This window comes from Melanerpes formicivorus, unplaced genomic scaffold (assembly GCF_026170545.1).
Source record: "Melanerpes formicivorus ecotype bairdi unplaced genomic scaffold, bMelFor1.0.p_v2 SCAF_102, whole genome shotgun sequence".
In the NCBI taxonomy this organism is placed as follows: domain Eukaryota; kingdom Metazoa; phylum Chordata; class Aves; order Piciformes; family Picidae; genus Melanerpes; species Melanerpes formicivorus.
The window spans coordinates 658,711-674,085 of NW_027142454.1; the positions used below are offsets into that span (position 1 = coordinate 658,711).

A 15,375-nucleotide genomic window follows, 5' to 3' on the forward strand; every position below is an offset into this window, starting at 1 on the left:
GGTGAGGAGCAAGTCCTTCCCACAAAGAGAGTTGTTGGCCATTGGGATGTGCTGCCCAGGGAGGTGGTGGAGTCCCCATCCCTGGAGGTGTTCAAGAGGGGATTGGATGTGGCACTTGGAGCCATGGTTTAGTAGCCATGAGGTGCTGGGTGCCAGGCTGGACTTGGTGATCTTTGAAGCCTTTTCCAACCTTATTGATTCTACAATTCTATGACCCCCACACATGCTCCCCTGGCAGAGCATTGGGACTGACCCCCAGCCCTGGCAAAGCCACTCTCCCAGGGTGAGGGCTGCCCTGGGGTGATGGGTGTGGATCAAGACTGAATCCTGGGGCCTCAGGGGAGCCCCTCTGGGGACAGGGACTCCTCAAAACAGGCTGAGCAGCAGCGAGATGCCCTCTGCTGGTTGCAGGAGCAAGCCTAGCTCCTAAGGGCAGCCAAATGACCCACCAGAGACTGGAGAAACACACCTCAGCTCATCGTGCTTGTTAACAGCCTTTAATGATCTCACCAGCAGGATTAGAAGTGTCAGTAGAAAAATAAAATCTCCAGTTGTCTCTCATACAAAGATTTGTTCATGTTAGCAGGAGGGGAAGCCAGGTGGTGGTTAACTCAGCCCAGCACAGGGGATGTGCACACGTGGAAAGCAGGGCCCACAACTCTCGGCTCCAGCAGTGCTGTGTCTCCAGGGCAGGTGGCTTCTCTGCAGGCTGCACTCCTTGACCAACACTCCTGGCTGGGCTCCCTGGGCAGGGCTTCACAGCTCTGCCCAGCCCAGGACACTTCAGAATGATGTTCTCACACGCTTTCAGCAGCTTCTGGCAAGTTTGTCTGAGCAAAATCTACCAACATCAGCTCAAAACTGAAGGCATTCCTCTGCTTGCCTTGCTCAGGATGAGGAACACAAAGGGAAGACCAAAGTGACAGCAGGAATGAGCCAGGGAACCTCACTCAGGGTAAGGAACACAAAGGGAAGAGCAAACTGACAGCAGGAATGAGCCAGGGAACCTCACCCAGGGTAAGGAACACAAAGGGAAGAGCAAACTGACAGCAGGAATGAGCCAGGGAACCTCACTCAGGGTAAGGAACACAAAGGGAAGACCAAAGTGACAGCAGGAATGAGCCAGGGAACCTCACCCAGGGTAAGGAACACAAAGGGAAGACTAAATGACAGAAGAAAGCTGCCAGCAGTGACCAAGCTGGTGCCTCAGCTCCAGACTCTCCTCCTTCCCATGTGGATCTGGTTTTACTGGAAGGAGATCAGCCAGGATGCTCTACAATTACTGAGGTGACACCAAGACCTAGCCCCCAGCTCTAATGCCTGCCAAGACAAGTCAGCAGCAGGTTGTTCACCCTATCTGCCAGAATTCCCTGCAAACATCCTGACTCCTGAGCACAGAGAGGCACCACCACCTCCAAGCACCCACCTTCCAGCACTGCCAACAGGTGGCCAAGCTGCCAGCTCTTCAGTAAAGCAGTTCCCCCCACCCCCCAACCCAGACTTGGACAGATAGCAAACAGGTTTTGGGTTTGCCCAGCAAGCCATTTTCATTCACTTGTTCTGAGCTCTTAACAGCCTGGGGTTGCTCCCTGCCCACCTCAGCTCCACCACTGCAGTTGGCATGCTGATAAAGTGCTTTCCCAGTTGCAACCAGCTTAGTCCTTGCTGCTGTGAGCTGCCAGGCACTGAGATGGGGGAAAGGGGAGCACAGTGGGAGCCCAGGACACTGCTTTTTAGCATCACCTGAAAGCTAAGGCCAGACCTACCCTGGCTAAGTCCCATGAGGGAGTTTTAATCCAGCCAGGATACTTCACATGGGTTCAACCAGGGACTCCAGACACACACTCTGTAAGGAGCCAGCTGAGATGGGAAGGGGGCAAGACACCAGTGAGAGAGCACTACTCCTGCTTTCTCCCTGGGGAAAGAAGCACAGAGGGAGGGGTGGCCCAGTTTTCCCCCAGGGGAATCATGTGGGAGGAAAAGCAGCTCTCTACAAGCAGCACAGCACACAGGGCACTCCAGAGATCCCAAGCTCACTGTGTGCCATGGTGCTTGGACCTCACCTACCCAAGGAGAAGGACTCATGTGAAAGCCTCTCCTAAAATGCACAGCTTTATTCCTTAAGGTGGGCTCAAATCTGGAGTCACCTCAGTAAGAAGCACTTGAAAAAACACCCCTCACCACCCAGTCCCTCCAGAGAAGTTAATGCAGGGAGAAATTCCTTGTTGTGCTAAATACAAGGCCCTGCTGAAGGCTGTTCCAGCTCACAGGACATGGAGCTCGTGGAAACATCACTGAGGGAATGCTGCAGGTACAAAAGGTGTGCTGGTTTGGAAACCAAAGGAGTTCAACAAAACCATGGGTGGGACATGTCCTGCAAGGCTGGAGACACACAGAGCCTGCCCTCCCAGCCCACACGAACATGGTTGGGTGACACACCAACAGGGACCTCAGCCAAGCCACAGGGGCTGGCCACACCGCCCTGCCTCAGCCTCCAAGCTCCCCTCAGCTTCCCCAAGGGCCCCCAAAACACTCAGCCCCCAGAGAGCACTCAGCTGGCTAGCAGGGAGCCCTGGCTTTGTGGCACACCTCTGGGCAAAGGGTAGAGCTAAGGATCTGTTAAAAATCACTTAAAACCAAGCATGTTAAAAGGATTAATTAGAAGACAGCCAGGCTGCCTGCCAGCAAGGAGTGCTCTGGGGCTCTGCTCACACTGCCAGTCACTGATGGGACAAGAGAGTGCTCACAGCATCCCATGCACTGGCACCCTGCAGGATGGACACCAAAACCATAGCCCACTCCTCACCTCTGTGCCCAGGAAGCCCCAAGCCACGACAGCCCAGTGCCAACCAGAAGGTTCTCACCAATACAGCAGCAGCAGCATGCTGAACTTCACAGGAGCTGAGGAGTGAGGTTCAGAGCTCAGTGTAGACACCCACAGCCTCCACACCCACCTCAGACTGGTCAGCAAGCCAAAGGGGAGCAGAGAAGTTAAAAACCAGGAGTCTCCTTCATGCCAGAGAAGCAACAGCACAGGCTCAGAGGAGTGCCCTGGGCTTTCCAGTGTGGGCAGCAGGGTGAGGCACCTGCTCAGCTGTGCTTCACCTCTGGGGCAGGGGCAGGAGAGCTTCACCACAATACAATTCAGCAAAAGAGCAAGTTTTCTTTTGCCAGGGCTCATTCCCCCTTCCACACCATCCCCACAGGCTCAGCTCTCAGCTGCAAACCTGCACTTCCATATGTCTAAAATGATTGTTCCTTTTGCTGCTCCCAAATTCACTCTGACCAAGGAAGTTTGGGGCAAAAAAAACAAGACAGAAAATCAATACTCTGATTAAAAATAAAGTAAAATCCCAAAATCACATTAAAAGACCTTCAGGTTCAGTGCAAACAAAGCAGCCAGAGGTCAAAGCATGAAGTGAGCTCTGAAGACAGCACATCACTGCAGCAGTTTCCAGCCCAGGACAGCTGGTGTCACCTCTCAGTCAAGGTCCTGTTACTACAACTCATCACTGGTATAAAAGGGATCTGTGCCTCCTCCTCCTCCTCCTCCTCCAGAAGCCCTTTTCCTATCCTCCAGGGAAATGATGTTTCACTTGGCACTTCATGTTACCCAAAAAGTAACAAAATTCACAGGTTTTAAGCTCAATTCCCAGCCACACTGGAGGCAGGAGCAGACCTTCAGGTAGCCTTTGGCTGGTGGAGAAGCACACACACCGAGGGATGCCTCAGGTTGTGCTCCCTCAGGAGTTTGTTGCCAAGGAGCAGGCAGCAGATCCTTTGCTCTTTCCTTTGCTCTGGGGATCTTGAGAGTCCAAGGAAGAGCTAGAGAGTGGCTAAAATCCGCAGGAATGAGACCACCACCACGCAGAACGTCTGCCCCACTCCTAAAATGAGGGCTTCAAAGGGGATCATTTTTTTCCCAGCAGCTCTGTAAACTCCAGCAATGGCAGCACCTGCAGAGAGGGGGAGGAAAAGCCACACTGTGAGCGTGTGGTCTGTAACCCAGGAACGAAGGGGGAGGCCTTGGAGGCTGTAAGAGCAGGGCAGAGAACACTGAGGGTCTACAGGAGAGGGCTCTCCACCTTGGTGCACCAGCTGGCAGAAAGGCCTGGCTGGATTTACCATAACAATCCCCAACCCAAGCTGGTGGCAAAGCTCTGCTGAAGCCTCCAGGAGATGCAGAGGTCGAGGTGGTTTTGGTCATGCTCTCCCCACGAGGTTCTTTATACCACAGCCACCAGGCTGCAATCTTACCCAGTTCTGGGCAATCCCACCAAACCTAAGTCTCAAGAGGAGCAGCTGAGGGACCTGTGGTTGCCATCCCTGGAGAAGAGGAGGCTCAGGGGAGACCTTCTGGCTCTCTACAACTCCCTGAAAGGCAGGTGAACCCAGGAGGGGGAGTGGGGGGCAGGGTGGTCTCCTCTCCCAAGTAGCAACTGATAGGAGAAAATGACCTCAGGCTGCACCAGGGCAGGACATGAGGAACAATTCCTTCCCCAGAAGGGTTGTCAAGGCATGGACCAGGCTGCCCAAGGCAGTGGTGGAGTCCCCATCCCTGGAGGGATTGTAGATGCTGAGGGCCACAGTTAGTGGTGACCCAACAGTTGGACTGGGTGATCTTAGGAGGTCCTTCCCAGCCTAAATGATTCTAAGTGGCTTTTCTCCAAGGGCTCAGCGACCTGGGAGCCCAGCTGCTTCAGCACCCAAGGGGCACATTGCTGATACCCCAGCAAAGGGCTCGATGAGTGGGATGGTCCAACTTTTCAAGGGGGAAAATAGCCTTAGCATTATTCCCTCTGTCCCAGAGAACGCTGAGGTGCGACACGGTCCCAAAGGCAACCCGGCCGATATTTTCGACCATCTACCGTACTTGTCAGGATGCCGGCGGTAATGGGTCCCACGATGCCCATCAGCAGGAGGCTCACGGACATGAACCTGCCGTACTTGTGGTGCCGCAGCGTGAAGAGCGCTAGCAAAGCGGCCGGGACGTGGAAGGAGAGGGAGGAGACGAGGGCCCACAGAAAGACACCATACCACATCTCTGTGGAGAGAGAAGGGCCGTGAGGCAGGCTCGAGGCCCGCAGGCCTCCGGCGGAGGCGGCGAGAGGGCCCAGTTCCGAGCAGGCCCCGCGGCGGGGAGAGTACCTGGGAAGGTGGACAGCGGGCTGGAGTAGGTGGTAGTGCCATTGCCCACGCGGGGCACCAGGCGGAGGCTGAGGATCTGCTGCAAAAGCCCCCCGCCGCCGCCGCCCGCCTCGCCGCCCTCCATCCCTTCACCGGCCCCGCCGCCGCCATCCGCCGCCGCCTCTTCCGCCCGCCTCCTTCCGCCCCTCGCAGCCAATGGGAAGCACCGCAGGGTGACAGACACCCACACTCGCCAACCGCCACCCTCTAGGGAGAGCCAGCGGAGCCGGGCCCCGGTCCCACCCCCGCGCTGCCATGGCAACGGCTGTCGGACGCAAAGGATGCCGGGAGCCTCTTGGGATCGGAAGGCCCCTTCGGCACATGGGGAGATGTCATTGGCTGGGGCTGGCGGGACGTTCTAGCCTGCCGTCTGAGCTCTTCTCGCTGATCCCCCTGCTTAACGCCGCTTTGGAGGCACAGGTCATCTTCCGGCCCGCCAGGGGGAGCCCGCGGTCAGCAGTGACGCTCTAGGCGAGGGCGGGCGCGGAGAGGAGGAGGAGGGGGCGGTGACGCGGATGTGAGAGGCGGCGGTGGCGGGGCTGGCACCATGTCGGGCTCGGAGGAGGAGGAGGAGTATTCCTCGTCCGAGGATGAGGACTATGTCCCCTCAGGTGAGCGGGGCGAGGGAGGCGGGGGGGATAGTCCTGCCCGTCCCGGCTGTCCCGGTCCTGGTGGTGCCGGTTGCGGTTCTCATCGGTCGCGCTTGCAGGTGCGGAGTACAGCGAGGACGACGTGAGCGAGCTGGTGCAGGAAGAGCCGGGGGAGAGCCCGCGGCCACCCCGCGGCAGGAGGAGTCCCCGCCGCCCCGGCAGCAGGTAGGGCCTCTGGCGGAGCCGCCTCTGGTTCTGCACAGACAAGGGGTGCCTGGGGGGGGGAATCTGCCTCAGCTCTGCCTGGCGCGGCGGGGAGCCGCCACCGCCGGTGCTCCCTTTGCTGGCTGGTGGGGCTGAGGAATGCCAAAGAAACGCTTTTCTTCCTGCCGCTGTAACGTCAAAGGCAGAGATTCTCAGGCTTGGAAGACATCGGGCCTGAACATCTGCCCCAGGACCTTGCTGCCTTCCTTCTGCCTCCCTTAAGCACAAAGCATGTTTCATGGGGAGGAAACCCACATGTATAGACCCAGTTTGTTTAAGCTTGGTTCCTATCCAGCCCGAGTTCTCCTCTCCTAGTTTTTGTAGTATCCTGGAGTCTCTTCCATCCTTATAGATACACACAGGTGCCTGTCCACGTCAGGGGGCTGCCTGCTGCCATCTCACTGGGTTTTCTGAACAGCAGCATCTGTTAATTGTGTAGATTCACACACACACACACACACAAGGGTAGGGGAAACCTCCCAGGTCAAATGTCTTAGGGAGAATATGAGCTCCTGTATGGCTTCAGCCATGCTCATGGCTCAGCCCTGGGAGTGTGCTGCAGCACTTCAGTGTCTGGTTGTGGGTTTTTTTTCTGGCATCTGCTTGCAGAAAGAGGAAGAAAGGAGGTCTCTTGCTAGAGCCAGATGAGAAAGAGGAAGAAAAGGCCCAGCAGAATGAAGAGGAGGAGAAGGGAGAGGAAGAGGAGGAAGTGGATAACATAGAGCAGGTGGAAAGAAACAGAGAAGAAGAGGAGAAAAAGAAAGAGGATGCTCTTTGGGCTCGTTTCCTTAGCGACGTGGGAGAGAAGCCCAAAGCAGGGGCTGCCACACAAGCAACACAAGCTAAGCAGGTAACAGGAGCCTGGGAGTGTGGGAAGGGCTGGAAGCTTTAGGGCACCCAGTGTTGATTCTGGCTGGTGCCAGATGTCACAGCTGGGAAGAGGCTTGGTTTACCCCTTCCCCTTCTGCTTTGTCAGCCTGGAGGCCCCACCACCGGACAAGCTGCTGGTTTCCTTCTAATTGGGGAGCTCTGTGGTCTGGGGATGCTGCTTATGGAGCTGCTTGTCAGCATCTCAGCATGTCCCACAGAGCCCTCTTGCTTCTCTTCTTGATCCTGGAGTCTCCTTGGGGCATAGGAGCAGCAAAGAGAGGTTCAGTCTGAGTTGTGCTGGTGGACACTGATCTCCCCCAAGGTTTGTACCTTTCCTCACCCTCAGAAAGAGAAACTCTGTGTGTGTGTGAGTGGGGAAGCAGTGCTGGCATCTCTGTGCCTTTATCCTCATACAGTGAGGGGGTCTGGAAGGTGCTGCCTGTTGGGATGGACATTTGTAGTAAGAAGAAATCAAGGTGTAGTTTTGCCTTGCGAAGTCTCTCCACAGTGAAGGTGGTAGAAGGGAAGAAGGTACCCAGGCTGACTCTCTGTTGCTCAAATTGTCTGGTGTTTTTTGTGGAGGTTTTATTTGAGTGGTCAGCTAAAAAGGCATTTAGTGATAAAAGTCTGGACTCCTGGCTCAGTGATGCCTGTCAAGTTCTCCTCACTGTGTGAAGCTTCTTTCTCCACCTGTTGGAAAGCTGCAGCACAAGTGCAAAGTGCACCTCTTGTCATCTTTGCTGGCAGCTTTCATCTGAGCCTTCCTGCTTCTCCCCACTTCAGTTGTCACTGGCTGAGCTGGCTACAGGTGGAATCAGAGAGCAGGAGAGAGGAAAAGCTCTCTTCTGAGCAGTTCTGCCTTTGTGGGCTGACTGCTAAACCACAAGTGGTCTTTGAAAGTTCCTCTGTGCCTAGAATCGTTCATGGAGAAGATGCAGTTCCTCTCTTCTCTCCAGGAACTTCTTAAACTGGCCTACTTGAAGGGCCCTGTGGTGTGTGGTTGATGCAGACCCAGAATTCAGGGGGCTGTTTTGATTAAACCAACCCAAACCTCAGACTGTAAATAGCTTTTTTCCCATGTGTGCTGTTGAAAGGTGTATCTGTGACTGAGGAAATTAAGAGATTGTGTTGACCAATTGCTTCATAAAGACATTTCCCTCTCAAATTGAAGAGGCATCATTGACAAGGAGTTTCTTGTCTTCAGGGTTCCCTGGGAAGATCAGCCTTGCTTTTCCTCCTGGTGGGTTGTGTTCTGTATTTTTGAGTTAAAATAAACATCTCTGTGTGATCCACCCTTGGGGAGCTGAGTCTTCAGGCTTTTGCTAGCTTTATGAACCACACCAGAGTATTCCTGCTCATTCCTAAACTGAACTGCTGTTTCATTTCTCCCTGGGGGGCTGTTTTGATCCTTGAGCTCCACTGCAGGCCTGGAACCCAAGCAGGGAATACCCCATGGACAAGGCAAGGAAACAAACCCCTCTGCCACTAGAAGGGGACTTGCTTGCAGTGCTACCCAAGGTGTGCCCTTGGCCCCTTGTTGGGACAATTTGTCTTGGCACAGCAAGTGCATTGTTTTACTTTCTCCTTTCCTGTATTTTATAGGCTGAAGAAGAGAAGAGTGGGAACAAGCTTCAGGAGAAACCAAAAGAGTTTGAGAAGCCAAAAGAGTCAGGAAAAGTGACAATCACCAAAGTGTTTGATTTTGCTGGTGAGGAAGTCAGGTGAGTTGGCAAAATGTGACTCATCCCCTGCAGGCTCAGAGCAGCCTGGATGCTGCAGGCAGGCTAGAGACATGTTGTGAAGCACTGTGTGCCTTCTCCTTGGTCCTTTGCACTGTTTGTTTCTGTCATGAGCACAAACAGGCCTGAAGGAGAGCGAGGCCAAGGTTTTTCTGCCCCAGGGCTGCTGCATCATATACTTCTAGGCAGCCCTGAGTCTCTGCTCAGCCTCAGACTGTGCCTGTAAATTCACATGGGTTCCCCCACCTGGATAGTTGGTAGAGCACTTCCTGGTGGGGCTGTGTGAAGACTGAAGCAAAGAGAAGTGTGGACCCACAGGAGTCATGGTGCTTCATTTTATTCCTTCAGTCTAGCCCAAGCTCTGTGCTGGGGGCAGGCTATGTGCTGGCACTTTTCCTGCTGATGTTCACAATCCACTGCAAAGAGCTGCAGACAGTCAGAAGCCTTTTGCTGAGCAGCTGAGTGCTTCAGCCTCTGAAAGAGCTGCCATGAAGGTGATGGGCTAGGTAAAAACCACCCTTTAGGCTGAGTTTGAGTTGCAAGGTGCCTCTCAGGACGGGCTGCAAAAAACAGCAGTTGTTTTTCTCAGAGCAGAACTGAGGGGCCTGCTTGAAGGCAGGTGAAATCTGACTGTGAGGTGACCCCGGGGCCATTGCCAAGGTGGTGTTTTATTTGGTGTAGGTGTGGTTTGTTGTAGTTCTTTAATTTAGGTGTCGTTGCAAACCTGGTTTTGTTGGCTTGTGTGACAGCAGAGGGCAGCAGCTCCCAGCAGTAACACCCAGGAGGAGGAAGCAGGGAGTTGGGGCTTCGGCTTTTCACGTTAGTGCTGCTGCTGCCTGAGCTGGTTGAACAGCTGAGGACAGCTTGTGTGAGCTGTGGCAGCGATTTTTCCCTGTTTCCCTGCACAATCCAGGCTATAGGAATACCTTTCACTCACTGGGAAAGTGGCAAAGAGCTATGCTCTGCAGCTTTCCTGAGAGAGAGTATCCATCATACTCTGCCTGCAAAGGAAAGGCAAAGTGGTTCCCATGGGGAGAGAAAAGTCTGTTGCAGAATTACTGACAGAAGGTTTGTCTTCTGATGCAGCCTCTCTTCCTCAGCCACCACCTTGTTTGTCCCCATTTTCCTGGTTCAAAGGTGATGGCCTAGCAGGTGAGAGGTTGTAGGATCACAGGGGGGGCTGTACAAAAGCCTTGTTGGGCTCTGAGGCAGCAGAAGCAGAACTGCATTCCTGGGGGGCAGCCTCAGTAACTTTGCAGATGATGTTAAGTTGGGTGGGAGTGTCAATTTTCCCGAGGGTCTGGAGGCTCTACAGAGGGATCTGGACAGGCTGGATGCATGGATTGAGGCCAGTTGTATGAGGTTCAACAAGGCCAAGTGCCAGGTCCTGCACCTGGGTCACGACAACCCCATGAATATTCAAGGATGGGGCAGGGTGGCTGGAAACTGCCTGGTGGAAAAAGGACTGGAGGTGCTGGTCTGCAGTGGCTGCAGAGGAGCAGCAGTGTGGCCAAGAAAGCCACCAGCATCCTGGCTTGGATCAGCAATAGTGTGGCCAGCAGGACCAGGGCAGGGATCATCTCCCTGTACTGGGCACTGGTGAGGCTGCACCCCAAATATTGAGTTTGGTTTTGGGCCCCTCACTCCAAGAAGGACATTGAGGGGCTGGAGTGTGTCAAAAGAAGGGCAGCAAAGCTGGTCAAGGGTCTGGAGCACATGTCTGGTGAGGAGCAGCTGCAGGAGCTGGGGTTGTCTCCTGAAGTGCATGAAGTGTGCAGCCATCAGGGGCAGAGAGGTTCTCCTGCCCCTCTACTCTGCCCTGGTGAGGTCGTATCTGGAGTCCTGGATCCAGTTCTGGGCTCCACAGTTCAAGAGAGACAGGGAACTACTGGAGAGAGTCCAACAAAGGCTACAAAGCTGCTAAGGGGCCTGGAGCAGCTCTGTGAGGAGCAAAGGCTGAGAGCCCTGGGGCTGTGGAGCCTGGAGAAGAGCAGCCCCAGAGGGCATCTGAGCAATGCTCAGCAAGAGCTGAGGGTAGGGAGCAAGAGGCTGGGGCCAGGCTTTTGTCATTGGTGCCCAGGGACAGGCCAAGGGGCAGTGGGCACAAACTGGAACCCAGGAGGTTCCACCTGAACAGGAGAACCTTCTTTGGTGTGAGGGTGCTGGAGCCCTGGCGCAGGCTGCCCACGGAGGTTGTGGAGTCTCCTCTGGAGAGCCTTCAAACCCCCCCCTGGCCCTTGTGCTCCTGGGCAAGCTGCTGTGGGTGCCCTGCTTTTATCAGGGAGCTTGGAGTGGATGATCTCCATAGGCTCCTGGGCTTCTGTGTTTCTGTGGAAAGCTGACTCTAAAGCAGTCACCCTGCCAAGCACCAAGGCTGCTGTGCTTTCTGTTTACAGCAGCCCTTGCATCACCGCTTTGCAGAGGCAGCAGCAGCGATTCTGCAGCGAGGTCTGGAGGGGCTGCTGCTGCTGCCAGACTCACAACATGCTACTTGCTTTAGCTCTCTGATAACAGAAGAATCCTTCAGTGTTTGTTTTTTTATCCCTCACGCCCTTGATCTTTGTGATATTCAAACCTGAAGCTGTGGTGTTGCTTGCTCTGTCGTGCGCCTCTAAACGTGGTGGGGAGGGTAGCAGGAGTTATCTCTGCTTACAGCTACTGCTGCTTTCCAGTAGGTGAGGGCCAGGGGGGGTGATTTTCCTTTAGAAAAGCAGGAGGATGGTGTTTTTTTGTTGTTGGTTTGGTTTTTTTTCTCTTGCAGGACCCCAAGGTCTGCAAATGCTCTGAGTACCAAAGGCTGACTCCCTTGCCTGGGGAGCAAGGCCTTTGACACCGTCCCCCACAGCAAACTGCTGGCTAAGCTGTCAGCTCGTGGCTTGGACAGCAGCACTCTGTGCTGGGTTAGGAACTGGCTGGAGGGCTGAGCCCAGAGAGTGGTGGTGAATGGTGCCACAGCCAGCTGGCAGCCAGGCACCAGTGGTGTGCCCCAGGGATCAATGCTGGGCCCCATCCTCTTTAACATCTTCATTGATGATCTGGATGAGGGGGTCGAGTCAGTCATCAGCAAGTTTGCAGATGACACCAAGCTGGGAGCAGATGTTGGTCAGTTAGAGGGTGGAAGGGCTCTGCAGAGGGACCTCGACCGACTGGACAGATGGGCAGAGTCCAATGGGATGGCATTCAGCAAGTCCAAGTGCCAGGTGCTGCACTTTGGCCACAGCAACCCCATGCAGAGCTACAGGCTGGGGTCAGAGTGGCTGAGAGCTGCCAAACAGAGAGGGACCTGGGGGTGCTGATTGACAGCCACCTGAATATGAGCCAGCAGTGTGCCCAGGTGGCCAAGAGGGACAATGGCATCCTGGCCTGCATCAGGAATAGTGTGGCCAGCAGGAGCAGGGAGGTCATTGTGCCCCTGTACTCTGCACTGGTTAGGCTGCACCTTGAGTCCTGTGTCCAGTTCTGGGCCCCTCAGTTTAAGAAGGACATTGAGAGACTTGAAGGTGTCCAGAGAAGGGCAACAAGGCTGGGGAGAGGCCTTGAGCACAGCCCTGTGAGGAGAGGCTGAGGGAGCTGGGGTTGTTTAGCCTGGAGAAGAGGAGGCTCAGAGGTGACCTCATTGCCCTCTACAACTACCTGAAAGGTGGTTGTAGCCGGGAAGGGGTTGGTCTCTTCTCCCAGGCACCCAGCAGCAGAACAAGAGGACACAGTCTCAAGCTGTGCCAAGGGAGGTTTAGACTTGAGGTGAGGAGGAAGTTCTTCACCGAGCGAGTCGTTCGTCATTGGAATCTGGCTGCCCAGGGAGGTGGTGGAGTCCCCATCCCTGGAGGTGTTCAAGAGGGGATTGGATGTGTCACTTGGTGCCATGGTCTAGTCATGGGGTCTATGGTGACAGGTTGGACTCAAGGATCCTTGAGGTCTCTTCCACCCTTAGTGATGCTGTGGGAAGCAGCTGGTGAATCGTTGCTTACAAAGGCCAACACCTGGTGGCTGTTTCTAGGCTGAAAGGGCTGAAACCAGAGTGCTGCTTCTGTTGCTTTCCTTTCAAAATGATGGTTTAGGGCCCCTTTTGAATGTAGATCAGTGTTTAAGCACTGATAGATTCAGGCACAGCTTCCACACTCTGCTCCCTGAAGCTCTTAGCAGAAGATCCTTTAGCCCTGAGCTCATGTTGCAGAGCAATTCCTTTCCTCCTGTGAGCAGGTGGTGTGATCTTTTTGGTGTGGTTGGAGTGGCAGAATCACAGCATCACAGAACATTAGAGGTTGAAATGGACCTTCAGAGATTACTAAGTCCAACCCCCCTGCCAAAGCAGGATCACCTAGGGTAGTCCACACAGCAATGCATCCAGGTGGGTTTTGAATGTCCCCAGAGAAGGAGATTCCACAGCCTCACTGGGCAGCCTGCTCCAAGGGCTCTTCCAGAAGTCTCTTGATATCAATCTGGACTAATGAAATAGTGAAAGACCTTCCTCTTTAAGCTGTCAGCTCCTCTCTTTGAGGTTATTGTTGCCCTTCATGTCCATTTTGATTAGTCTTTGCTGAACTGGCTCTGCAGTAACTGGCTTTGCAGTGACTGGCTGGAAAGCAGCCCTGAGGAGAGAGCCTTGGGGGTGCTGGGGGAGGAGAAGCTCAACAGGAGCTCTCAGTGTGCACTTGCAGCCCACAAAGCCAACCAGATCCTGGGCTGCATCAGGAGAAGTGTGGCCAGCAGGGCAAGGGAGGTGATCCTCCCCCTCTACTCAGCCCTGGTGAGACCCCACCTGGAGTACTGTGTCCACCTGGAGTACAGTTGCCCAGGGAGGAGGTGGAAGCCTCATGCCTGGAGGGTTTGAAGGCCAGGCTGGATGTGGCTGTGAGCAACCTGCTGTAGTGTGAGGTGTCCCTGTCCATGGCAGGGGGGTTGGGACTGGCTGAGCCTTGAGGTCCCTTCCCACCCTAACAATTCTGTGATTCCATGACTCACCCTAGAGCAAGTCCATTTTGCAATAGAAAAATCCTGGCAGCAGGGATGCAATTCCCTATTAATGCAACCACACGGCCTGCATTCCAGGCAAGTTCATAAACCAGAGGCTTCAAAGGAGTTTCAATCTCCTCTGGCAGTGAGAAACACTTTGAACTTCCATTTAGAGGCTGAACTGCCTTGGCAGATTGGTCTCATTTGGGGACAATCACCCCAGAGTCCAGAGAAGGGCAACAAGGCTGGGGAGAGGCCTTGAGCACAGCCCTGTGAGGAGAGGCTGAGGGAGCTGGGGTTGCTTAGCCTGGAGAAGAGAAGGCTCAGGGGTGACCTCATTGCCCTCTACAACTACCTGAAAGGTGGTTTTAGCCGGGAGGGGGTTGGTCTCTTCTCCCAGGCACCCAGCAGCAGAACAAGAGGACACAGTCTCAAGCTGTGCCAGGGGAGGTTTAGACTCGAGGTGAGGAGGAAATTCTTCACCGAGTGAGTCGTTTGTCAGTGGGATGTGCTGCCCAGGGAGGTGGTGGAGTCACCATCCCTGGAGGTGTTCAAGAGGAGATTGGACGTGGCACTTGGTGCCATGGTCTGGTCATGGGGTCTGTGTTGATAGGTTGGACTCGATGATCCTTGAGGTCCTTTCCAACCTAAGTTATACTGTGATAGAAGTGCTGTTATTCCCCATCTGGGATGCTGGCAGAGTCCATCTAGTTCAAAGGGGAGGGGGCAGGGGCAGGGAAAGAGCAGGGAGTTGACTCCTACAAGTCTCAGGGCTTAGAGCTGGCAGAGAGAGCAATGTTAAGAGCATGTAATTGTCCATCTGCATCCTTGCTCTGTGGTCTCAGCAAGGCTCAGTCAGATGTGTTGGGCTTATTAGCTCTGAGGGAACACTCATCACTTTAACTCTCTCTTTCCCTGGTGCTGCTTTCCAGGAAGCTCAGCTGCTGAGGGGTGGCAAGGGGCTGGCAGCACGCTCACACCTCTTGCTGAGTGTGAAACGTGGGTGTTTCCTTCTGGCTCATGGGGTTTTGCCACAACAACCCCAGGCAGGCTGGGGTCAGAGTGGCTGGAGAGCAGCCAGGCAGAAAGGGACCTGGGGGGTACTGGTTGATAGCAGGCTGAACAGGAGCCAGCAGTGTGCCCAGGTGGCCAAGAAGGCCAATGGCATCCTGGCCTGCATCAGGAACAGTGTGGCCAGCAGGAGCAGGGAGGTCATTGTGCCCTGTGCTCAGCACTGGCTAGGCCACACCTTGAGTCCTGTGTCCAGTTCTGGGCTCCTCAGTTTAGGAAAGATGTTGAGGTGCTGGAAGGTGTCCAGAGAAGGGCAACAAAGCTGGGGAGGGGTCTGGAGCACAGCCCTGTGAGGAGAGGCTGAGGGAGCTGGGGTTGCTTAGCCTGGAGAAGAGGAGGCTCAGGGGAGACCTTCTTGCTGTCTGCAACTCCCTGAATGGAAGTCGTAGCTGGGTGGGGGTTGGTCTCTTCTCCCAGGCACCCAGCAGCAGAACAAGAGGACACAGTCTCAAGCTGTGCCAGGGGAGGTTTAGGCTGGAGGTGAGGAGAAAGTTCTTCCCAGCAAGAGAGATTGGCCATTGGGATGTGCTGCCCAGGGAGGTGGTGGAGTCCCCATCCCTGGAGGTGTTTAGGAAGAGACTGGCTGGGGTGCTTGGTGCCATGGTTTAGTTGATTAGATGGTGTTGGGTGATAGGTTGGACTTGATGATCTCAAAGGTCTTTTCCAACCTGGTCTGATTCTGTTCTGTTCTATTCTATTCT

At 54.7% G+C, this 15,375-nt stretch overlaps 2 protein-coding genes across 2 annotated transcripts in view; one reads left to right on the forward strand and one right to left on the reverse strand.

Annotated features, from left to right (window-relative positions):
- Positions 1–475: 475 nt before the first annotated feature.
- TMEM170A (transmembrane protein 170A) lies at positions 476–5,290 on the reverse strand. The gene is made up of 3 exons (XM_068166516.1): positions 5,149–5,290; positions 4,874–5,044; positions 476–3,956 (listed from the first exon to the last, which is right to left on the reverse strand). The coding sequence occupies exons 1-3, from the start codon at positions 5,270–5,272 to the stop codon at positions 3,826–3,828; spliced, it is 426 nt and encodes a 141-aa protein (XP_068022617.1). The 5' UTR covers positions 5,273–5,290; the 3' UTR covers positions 476–3,825.
- Positions 5,291–5,681: 391 nt separating this feature from the next.
- The window catches only part of CFDP1 (craniofacial development protein 1), a 92,405-nt gene continuing 82,711 nt past the window's right edge, over positions 5,682–15,375 (forward strand). Inside the window, exons 1-4 of the mRNA XM_068166616.1 lie at positions 5,682–5,798; positions 5,897–6,002; positions 6,651–6,891; positions 8,514–8,632. Of these exons, the coding sequence (XP_068022717.1) occupies positions 5,735–5,798; positions 5,897–6,002; positions 6,651–6,891; positions 8,514–8,632 (530 nt within the window). The 5' untranslated portion in view covers positions 5,682–5,734. The remainder of the gene's footprint in view (positions 5,799–5,896; positions 6,003–6,650; positions 6,892–8,513; positions 8,633–15,375) is intronic.

What these genes read in the sequence shown, in the direction of transcription:
- TMEM170A (XM_068166516.1), bottom strand. Translation starts at nt 5,272, where the DNA reads ATGGAGGGCGGCGAGGCGGGCGGCGGCGGCGGGGGGCTTTTGCAGCAG. An exon ending in CCCGCTGTCCACCTTCCCAG is followed by an intron (nt 5,045 to 5,148) that starts GTACTCTCCCCG and finishes CTCTCTCCACAG; the next exon opens with AGATGTGGTATGGTGTCTTT. An exon ending in TACCGCCGGCATCCTGACAA is followed by an intron (nt 3,957 to 4,873) that starts GTACGGTAGATG and finishes CCCTCTCTGCAG; the next exon opens with GTGCTGCCATTGCTGGAGTT.